Source organism: Guyanagaster necrorhizus (genome assembly GCF_019112545.1).
Source record: "Guyanagaster necrorhizus MCA 3950 unplaced genomic scaffold BT62scaffold_12, whole genome shotgun sequence".
Taxonomy (NCBI): Eukaryota; Fungi; Basidiomycota; class Agaricomycetes; order Agaricales; family Physalacriaceae; genus Guyanagaster; species Guyanagaster necrorhizus.
In genome coordinates this window covers 59,969-68,936 of record NW_025064891.1, presented here as the reverse complement: position 1 = coordinate 68,936, position 8,968 = coordinate 59,969, and the positions used below count along the sequence as shown (strand labels likewise).

The 8,968-nt window shown below is 48.5% G+C and overlaps 4 protein-coding genes across 4 annotated transcripts; 3 read left to right on the top strand and 1 right to left on the bottom strand.

Moving 5' to 3' along the window:
- Window positions 1-502: 502 nt before the first annotated feature.
- On the bottom strand, window positions 503-1,791 carry BT62DRAFT_895181 (alpha/beta-hydrolase; the record flags this gene model as incomplete). The annotated part of the gene is made up of 8 exons (XM_043183206.1): window positions 503-627; window positions 682-777; window positions 824-857; window positions 911-951; window positions 1,023-1,309; window positions 1,367-1,436; window positions 1,487-1,555; window positions 1,605-1,791. 8 exons carry the CDS (start codon window positions 1,789-1,791, stop codon window positions 503-505), a joined length of 909 nt encoding a protein of 302 aa, XP_043039715.1.
- Window positions 1,792-2,792: 1,001 nt separating this feature from the next.
- BT62DRAFT_1075810 (uncharacterized protein) lies at window positions 2,793-3,999 on the top strand. Its single transcript, XM_043179151.1, has 6 exons — window positions 2,793-2,908; window positions 2,968-3,125; window positions 3,173-3,326; window positions 3,378-3,543; window positions 3,594-3,716; window positions 3,789-3,999. The coding sequence occupies exons 1-6, from the start codon at window positions 2,838-2,840 to the stop codon at window positions 3,906-3,908; spliced, it is 792 nt and encodes a 263-aa protein (XP_043039714.1). The 5' UTR covers window positions 2,793-2,837; the 3' UTR covers window positions 3,909-3,999.
- Window positions 4,000-4,338: 339 nt separating this feature from the next.
- Window positions 4,339-5,615, top strand: BT62DRAFT_986815 (uncharacterized protein; the record flags this gene model as incomplete). Its single annotated transcript, XM_043190021.1, has 4 exons — window positions 4,339-4,649; window positions 4,700-4,986; window positions 5,035-5,277; window positions 5,332-5,615. The coding sequence occupies 4 exons, from the start codon at window positions 4,339-4,341 to the stop codon at window positions 5,529-5,531; spliced, it is 1,041 nt and encodes a 346-aa protein (XP_043039713.1). The 3' UTR covers window positions 5,532-5,615.
- A 193-nt stretch (window positions 5,616-5,808) lies between these two features.
- BT62DRAFT_103355 (uncharacterized protein) lies at window positions 5,809-8,961 on the top strand. Its single transcript, XM_043178357.1, has 8 exons — window positions 5,809-6,102; window positions 6,153-6,180; window positions 6,230-7,010; window positions 7,067-7,227; window positions 7,279-7,315; window positions 7,373-7,509; window positions 7,556-8,501; window positions 8,600-8,961. Exons 1-8 carry the CDS (start codon window positions 6,041-6,043, stop codon window positions 8,644-8,646), a joined length of 2,199 nt encoding a protein of 732 aa, XP_043039712.1. The 5' UTR covers window positions 5,809-6,040; the 3' UTR covers window positions 8,647-8,961.
- The last annotated feature ends 7 nt before the right edge of the window (window positions 8,962-8,968 follow it).

Sequence of the window (8,968 nt, the reverse complement as noted above, 5' to 3'; positions counted from 1 at the left end):
TACGACGTCATCAATAATAACAGCTGTTTGTCCTCAAGGAACCTGGGCTCTGTACGTTGATACCACCACGCTTTCAAGATCTATTTCGCCAGTCTCATTGTTCCAAGCTTCGGCTTCTTGCCAATACAAGTGCATCAACAGGTGTGAGTTCACCATGTTCCAGGTTGACACTTCTTCTATATAGCGCCTAAGAGGAACGGATTTTTATCATGGCTTTGCTCTCTACAGGCTTTCATGTATTGTTTTTCTGCACACATGCAACATTCAATTTCTGTCATGGTTACATGTAAGGTACTGGGATTATTGTCCGATCAGTATGGACGACTGGTCTCAATTATCAGCCACGAATGATGCTGCGAATGTTGAGCTTTCCCGGCGACCATCAGATGTGTCACCATGAAGATTAATATTCCATAAATCAGATGTATAATTTAAACGACTAACGGTTGACCCACAATAGCCAAGCTTAAACGCTCAAGCTTTCTACTTGGGAGAGTTGAACTTAATAACAAAATATCGTGCCAATGTATATGCCCTCGTAAGGGCCAAGATGATCCACTATGTTTCCTTCAAGAATATTTGGAACCGTTTCAATCTGGCACTCTGAGTCAGTGGCGTCGTCGTTACCTGCAATCATTGCTTCGTCAGTTATAAAGACAAGACCAAGGAAATTCGACCCACCCGGACAAGCAACGGCGGAGCCTGGTTCGAGGATATGAATCTCGGTTTCAGGGTGAACATACCCGAGGCCTCTGCCAGGCAATATAGGGATAAGATCTGAATCAATCAGGACCAGCATTGTAAACTGAATGTATTGCCGTACCATGCTTGTTATTAATCCGCTTGAAGTTTGGTGTCTGTAGGTCAAAGGGGTCAGCACAAATGAAAGCCACTTGAACAAGTCTCCTACTTCAGAATCGATGAGCTCCGCAAAGGCCAAATTCCCGACACCTAAAAAGTTCCGGAATGAGGAAATTATGGAAGCCGAGATGCGCATCCGTATATGCCGCGAGGATACGTACGAGGTGTCCCGTAAGTCACTACATTGATGGATGCAGAAGGTATATTTAGAGCGAAGAAAAGGCCGTCAAGCTCGGCCAGAGCCCCCCCAAGTGAATGTCCAACGACGACTAAATTGTCGGTTCCCTTGGATTCGATGAGTGACTGAACTTCAGCGAGAATTTCACTAGCTGTCGAAGCCTGTGCATCTCTGAAACCGCCATGTACATAAACATCACTGGAGACACCGGGGAAAAGATCCGTGTCGAGGTTGTCCTGGAGTGCGTCGATGTCTGTCAAAACAGATTCACTGTATGAAAAATTAAGAATAAACCACTAGAACTTGGATGACGGAGAACAATCTTACAACTGGGTTGGGTCAGTGCCTTCATGTCCTACAACTATGGCGTCCTCGGATGGCCAGTACCCAACGAAAACTAGAAGAACATATGTCAACCTGACTATGTGGGTTGGCCAAACCACTAACAATACTGGACATCATCTCCATCACCACCGACAAGTGTAGGTTCGAAGTCGGACACGGCATCACAAGCCTCTGAAAGACGGCCCTCAGCAAGAGAAAAGGCATGGAGCACAACACGTACCCCCACAACTCCAGTCTTTCAAGGCGTCTGAACCGCAATATGCCGCTCTTGCGAACTGCGTGTACGGCGCGAACGAGGCAAGTTCAGCAGCGGATAACGCGGTGACGCTACGACGGACTGATTCCGAAGAGGTAGCATAGCTTGTGCCCATAGTCGAAACCAATAGGAATAAAAATGACGCGTGCATCTCGGTACCAAGGCAAAGGAGGGAATGGAGAACAGACACCTAAAGCAAGGTATGTGCTGTTATGCCGCCATATACTGAGGCCTTGCATTTTATATAGCGCGGCACTAAACCATATAACGCCTGTGGATAGATTATCCGACAGTATCGCCACGGACTGGAGCATGTGCAAAGCGGTATGCATCAGAAACGAACTGATCCAGCGCACGTAGTAAATGTCCACGGGTCTCTATCACGGGTCGGAATTATCTGCGAAAGATATACTTGGTATGTTGCGATCATGTGGGGAATTCGGAAAAGAGAGTTACATAGCCAAGAAGGGTTGTCTGATTGATTAACCACACTTCCGACGGTGCATTGGCCTGTGAAATCTGACTGGGATGATTCGGAACCCTGTGAGTAGATTCATGCGCATTGCAGATTTGTATGGTCTGGGTGGGATAGAATTACAATGATTTCCCGGCTATCAGTTAATGAAGGTTGCGCCGACTTACTAAATTTCCGTCTTTAACAAGGGTTGCAGGTTCTATAGGATTACGAAACTGAAAGAAACGACGGTGCCGATCTTACTAGCCTTTATGAGCTCACATTGATACCCAGGTCGCCGAACGTCATAAGGATTCGCAGACGCTAAGCGACCCATCGTATTCCTTGATAAAGTCCGGGTATTGTTGGCATTGTGTTCACCGTATAAAAAATTACCTTTACCTCTTGGTTCTCGCATTCATTTCCTGAAATAGCCGTATACTTATTGCGGACCAACGATTCCGATATTCAGTGAGGAAATACGCACCTGAGGCTCGTCCATTTATCGATCGGCGCCGAGACTCCTCCCGAAAGGGGGCCTCGCCGTAGCTCGAAACTCTAGTAAGTTCCATTGCAGGAACGAGAAACGTGACGTCCGGTATGAGTTCAGTGCTGGATGCAAACTGGTTCCTCCCGCAGCAGAACAGCGGAATCATGGCCATTGCGCACGTGTTATTTGCATGTCCTGCTTTCAGACAGTGAAAAATTGAGGGCAGACCCACTGCTCTCGTCTTACGACAGTCATGTCAACTGAATTTGTGGACCCACAGAAATCTGCCTCAGCGCAGTTTCCGAGCTGCGACAATAAAATGGAGTGAGTCGAAGTTATCATCTACCAGGCATGTGAAGTACCTGAGAATAACATGTCCCTAGCCTTCTCATAGAAGAAATAATTAACCTAATTCGGGATGCTACCTGCAGTTTCCCTTCAAACCTGAATCGATTTCTGGAGCACGACACGCTCAGGTCACCCTCTTCAAAGGGCCGTCACAGACATCCTTTGGGCGTGGATTCACGTGCTGGCGGCCACGGTGACTGGGAACGGATTACTGCGCATCTCGGACTGCTGATCGCCTAGAGCGTGAGATCTACGCACCGGGGGACGAGGCGGTAGCTCGTGCAGAATATACCCAAGTGCTAGCCAAAGAATGGTTCACGAAAAGCGCTGCAGCAGAGAAGGGTCGAAGCGAAGCGGACACGAGTGCAATACAATCGGAACTTAACGCTGCAAGGTACAAGTTGCAGTTGGAAAAAACACCGAGTCTGTCTTGAAACACCTTCAGTTCGAGACAGCTCAATTGGAGAAACGGTGTGCTGAGGCCGAGCGCTCTGCGGATAAGTAGGTGTGAAGGCCTGCACGAAGGTCGCGAACAAGGAAGCAACGAAGAACGCAGAGACGCGCTCAAGGCATTTGATAAATTTTTGGCAGAAGAAATAGATGGAAGTGAGGTACGTTTATTCATGAACGTCCAAGTACCGTGACCGATGTTCATGGCCAGCAGAGTGACTGGACTCGAAGATGGGCCGCATCAGTCGACGGTGTCACTTCCTATAGCATGATGAGACATTTTGATGGACTGCAAATTGATAGATCAGAAACAGAGGTACCAGGGCTTGTGAACGTACGGGTTGAAATTTCCACCTGACAAGGCACTCGTCATGGGGTGTATGTGCATATGCTAAAGATTCACCAGACAAGGATCAAGAAACTGCCAGTGGTCGTCGGAAAAAAAACGATGATACGACTGAAAAATTTCCGGGCGACTGGACAACTGGACAACTGGGATAAGCAGGGAAATAGTACATCCGCCTAACGATAGCGTCGTTATGTAACAGACCGGAGGGCGTGCGTTGCAGATACAAGGTCACGGTTGCGATGGACGTCTACACAGGATTGAAACGGAGGGACTATCAAAGATCCTACGGATCTCTTGCATCTAGTGTTGAACATTTGAGTGTCTGCATGATTGTTGCGATCTTCGCATACTGAAATAAGTTCTATCGGTCGAAATATAATTCTATTTCGGCGCGTCTGTGCATGTCGAGCAAAGGCAGTTGAAAGGTAGCCATCTCACCAAGTTCTAGTATCTATCACCAACTGTTCCTTTCGACGATGGCATAAAAACACAGTGATGATATCAATCAGGAAGAAGAGCAAGTAAAAGGCAACCGTTGCAAGTAACTGCATTGACGTTACGTTGAACTTTTACGATTATATTCCTTTCGGTTCCCTTTCAGTCCTTCATGGCCACTGCTCTTCCTCCTACTCCACCTTCTCCTGGCGTCGGTCTCCGTCGCAAGGGCCCCAAAAGCCTTCCGAGGCTCCCGCTGTCAGCTTTCACGCCACCAAACTCCGGCACATCCGACAAGTTTCCTCTGCCTCCCAGTCCAAGTACAGTACATCCCGAAAGTGTGATAGATGCAGCGGTGGCCGTCGCCAATGGCCTGGCTGATGTGAGCAAGTGGAGGTTTGAAGCAGGAGAGGTTCTAGGCGGCCGGATAGTTGGCATCGTGTTGTCGCTTTCCCCAAGCCAAGCTCAAAACGCCATCGAGATGTATGTCTTTTGCTCCTTTCTTTCAGACCAGCCTCACTACTCAAATCCAGCTTTGAATCTGCCAAATCAGTTGCATCCATCGTCTCTGTCGCCTTTCCTTTTAGCCTAGACTCTGTCGAGCATTCGCTACCCCAATCTGCACTACCTGTATCGCTTCATACCGTTTTCACTAAGGCTACCATCAACGGCGTCGAGAGCTTGAGATGGGCTCTGCAGCAGGGAAAGCCTGTTGATATCACCATAGAGGTGCCTCTCACCGATGCTCTTTTCGACAACTTGGAGGATTTGCTCTCCAGGGCGATCGATGGCTTATCCGAGGTACCACCTATCATTCTCTGTGTGTATCACATTTCTTGGTTCAGTCTGCATACTAACCCATAGACAGCAAACCTACTTCCTCCCCCAGACAATCTTGACCTTCCAATCGTCAAATTGATGAGCCATCCTGCCTACAAGGCCTTTCAAGCAAGAATTGCAGCTTTGTCACTTGTCCCCCAGGTCTTCATCAAGTACTTGCCTCCAGCCTGGAACTGCCATATACCTGCCATTACCCCGTCTGTTCTGTCGCCACAAGAACCAACTGACTCCCAGATGAAAAAGGAATGGAAACGCAGAATCAAGATGTATCGTACGTCCTTCTCTTTCTTTCTTGCGTAGGTTCCAGACCTGAAGCTCTTGATAGTTGGCCCAGTTATGGAAGCCTTTGGGGATCAGCGCATCATCTTTGGTTCTTCCATGGTTAGTGTAAAGGGTTTGACCGGTGCTGGGGATTGGTATGCAATTTCCCGCGAGTCGTTGGCCGAGTTGGGTGTTGAGCAAGAAGCGGTCGACGCCGTATTTTTCGGCACTGCGAAGCAAGTGTATGGTACTGGTGCTGCTTAGAGGTTCCGTAAGTAATCTTGCAAAATGTATATCTGGGTGTAATGCGTAGTACTAGTAACGTACAGACTGTACTCTCTTTTTGATATTTATTTTATTTATTTATTTGATGGAGCTTTTATGGCAATCGGCAACTAAGTTAGCCCCAAATTGTCAGCTAGATAAGGGATTTTCACCCCGCTGGACCAGGGTAGGAATGCATTTGCGCACGAACGGCCCGAAGACCGAACAGTGTGGGACTCACTACTATTCAGCACTACCACTAAACCTCCCAGTGAAGCTGCTGGGTTCGAACCCTGCTCTCGCAGACCAGAGCCAGACTGCTCAACTACTCTTTTTGATATTTATTCCTAAATTGGAGATTATTTGCCTAGGTACATACTTCGCGTTGCGCGTGTGATCGCGTCCACATGCATCAAGACGGCAGTCTGCCGGAGCTACACTAACCCTGATTCGACCCTTCTCTTCGAACCCTTTCATTCGTAACTGTCACTGTAGGGCTGCGAGGAGCCATGGTCAGGTCTGGCGACATAAATGAGGTGGGATATGGTCGCCGTAGGGAGGACGATTCATCGTAAGCCGTTTGCTTTATGCTGACCGGAATACTCATCTCATTTCCTTCAGAAGCAGCAGGGAATCGTCGCCACGACCAGTAAGCATGCCTTAGTCTCTTATCACGATGTCCTTTTATCCTTTAGCAGACGCAAAAACGATCCTTCAGTCCGACTTCTGACGATGGGGACCTCGAGATCCCTCCGCTTCCTGACGATGATACCCCTCCTCCTCCTGAAAGGCCGATAATCAGGCAGGCAGTCGCATTTACCACGATCACGCCTGCCAATATCGATACATATGAACCCACGGAAGCACCACGTCCCGCTACCTCTTTTCTTCCAGGTCAAAAGGTCAAACGTAAGGCGAGAAGCAAGAAGACTAAGCACAGCGACAACTACCCGGACCAGGTTGGACGTTTTCGAATTAAATCATATGATCCTACCGCGTCTACCGCACCGCCAATGCAACAGGGAAATGGCCCTTATTCTTCTATCTATCGTGCTGTTCCTTATAAAGAAAGGAATTTGGCATCAAGCGCTCATATCCATGCTTCCCCTAATACGCAACCTAGTCCAGGAGAAAACGCAACATCGACCTCTAACAAATCACCAACTTCATCGATCGGTCAGACGATTAGTACTCCAACACCTTCGACGTCGCCCTCCCCAAACGCTGTCTCATCGACGAATTCAACGATACCTGTGTCCACAGCTTTGACACGGCCATCCTTCTCTGGTGCATCGAGACCCCATTACCGAAGAGACTATGACAAAGACCCATTAGGCTTCGGCCAGTTCGTAAATGCTCAGCGAGGTTCTCCAGCTGGCAGTGACGCCACACTCGCTTCAGCCCCTGCGCATTCTCCCCTTCAACCCCAGCCCCCAGGAACTTTACAGAGGGCAGCTGCTGAGGCTTCTACAACCACTGGTTTGTTTCGATTGTCACATGACTTCGTCCGATCTATAACAAGATGTATGTAACAGACCTCACTTCAAAGGCTCCTCGAAATCTGCCGCGTATGGTCACCCTTCTGATCTCAGATATTCGGAGTGGGATCGTTGATCGTCAGCTCGCTGAAGTAAAGGTACCCTTGAAAATGGCTGATACTCCAGAGGATGGCTTTTGGGCTAATGCAAAGGACATTGTATGTCGCACTGAATTGTTTTGAAGCCTTATTCACTTGCATCGTCCATAGTGCGACAAGCTCCAGTCAGGCCCATCCAGAATCGATGGTATCTGATCCACCAGTTTCTAAATGCAGTATATCAACTAACGGGCTCGTACCACAGGACCTGCCAAGGTATATACCTTGAGGGGAAGGTATCGACAATTTTTCTTACGCGTGTCTGCGGAGAATGTCGATGAGACGATATCATCTAATCTGAGCATAACGAACCAACGAACTATAGACATTGTCGTCGAACAAGTTTGCGTTTACTTGCACTGCACTGCATACTGCTTACATCCTTTAGGGCCCAACGCCTGGACAAATACCGACGCAACCTCTAATACCTCGAGACCTGAGGAGTCCGTCTCCCGATCCTCAACAGGCGCAGCGGCGAGAACCTGACCTTGTCCAGCAGAGAGAACACGAACTAGTTCAGCGGAGAGAGCATGAAATCGCTCAACGGAGGGAGTACGAGCTACAGCGACGTTCTTACGACCATCGACGGGATTATGAGCACCGGCGTGAATACGACGTTGCCCAGCGTCATTATCCAGTCCCTTCTTCGTCTTCTCATTCTTTACACGCCTACGGTAATTCTAGTGGAGAGTACAGCAGAAGATCAGAATACTCGAAGAAACGACGCCACTCTCCTTCTGGTGACTACGACTACGATTACAGACACTCACAACCACCGCCACCGCCATCTTCAATGTCGCCACCTCATAGATCATCATACCCTCCGCCACCTTCTCCCTCCCATAGACCAGCGTACCCTCCCCCATCTCCCAGAGCATCATATCTTCCAATGTCGCCTCATAGTACATCCTCTTATCCACCGCCGCGCCCCATATCGCCGGGCCAGAGAGCATCTTGTCCCCCCCCGCCTTCGCCTCACGGTCCTAACAGCTATCATCCGTCTTTTGGTCATCCGCCCCCATTTGGACCTAACAGTTACCATCCTGCAGTCGGAAATGTTCCCCCAAAAAAGATGAAGAGCTACATGACGACTCAGAAAGATCCGATGTTTGCGACACCAGTTGATAAACACGGACGCGAATGGGATTATGAGTCACCCGACAGTGATGATGAAACAGCAGATGTGTTCGATAAGATCTGCAAGAGGGTGGATCCTTTGTTGCAGAACGACAAAGACTGGAAGATGATGTTTCAGTGGCGGGCTTTACCTCAAACCGTTGCCACAGTTTTGAACCAGTACAGATTTGTGCAACGGCTATTCGACAACTATGCAGGTAAGCGGGTACCTTTCAAGAATCCGAAGCACCAATATAAGATTGAGAGGGTATGTATAAAGTCCACTGATTTTGCAGAAGCTGATCATTTTGCACAGAAACATATCATCATCGCTTTGCAAATGGACCCGGACTCATCGCCTGAGAAGTGGGTGTCGGACTGTGCAGAGACTCTAACATTATTAGAACTTTACGGTCCTGGGGGTAGCCGCTCTCAGGATGATCGCGTGAGGAAGATGATGGACGATGAGACTGAGCCGGGATACAATGCAAAGCCCATCAAGCGATTCTTACGGCTGCTGAGGGAAATCGATCAAGAGTATAAGAAATCGAAAGGGTCTCAGGCTGGTGCGACGATGGATGTTGAAGCGGACGAGCGGTCATCCAGTAGTGCATAATTTGGTATCAATTATCGTTAACAATGATAATAATTTTTTTAAAATACCGAATTGGAACTCCGCAACTAC

Excerpts from the sequence above, each read along its gene's own strand:
- BT62DRAFT_1075810 (XM_043179151.1), top strand. The coding sequence starts at position 2,838 with ATGTCAACTGAATTTGTGGACCCACAGAAATCTGCCTCAGCGCAGTTT. Across the intron at positions 3,544-3,593 it reads AAGAAATAGATGGAAGTGAG|CAGAGTGACTGGACTCGAAG; the intron begins GTACGTTTATTC and ends GTTCATGGCCAG. Across the intron at positions 3,717-3,788 it reads AGGTACCAGGGCTTGTGAAC|ACAAGGATCAAGAAACTGCC; the intron begins GTACGGGTTGAA and ends AAGATTCACCAG.
- BT62DRAFT_103355 (XM_043178357.1), top strand. The coding sequence starts at position 6,041 with ATGGTCAGGTCTGGCGACATAAATGAGGTGGGATATGGTCGCCGTAGG. Across the intron at positions 7,228-7,278 it reads GGGCTAATGCAAAGGACATT|TGCGACAAGCTCCAGTCAGG; the intron begins GTATGTCGCACT and ends CATCGTCCATAG. Across the intron at positions 7,510-7,555 it reads TAGACATTGTCGTCGAACAA|GGCCCAACGCCTGGACAAAT; the intron begins GTTTGCGTTTAC and ends TACATCCTTTAG.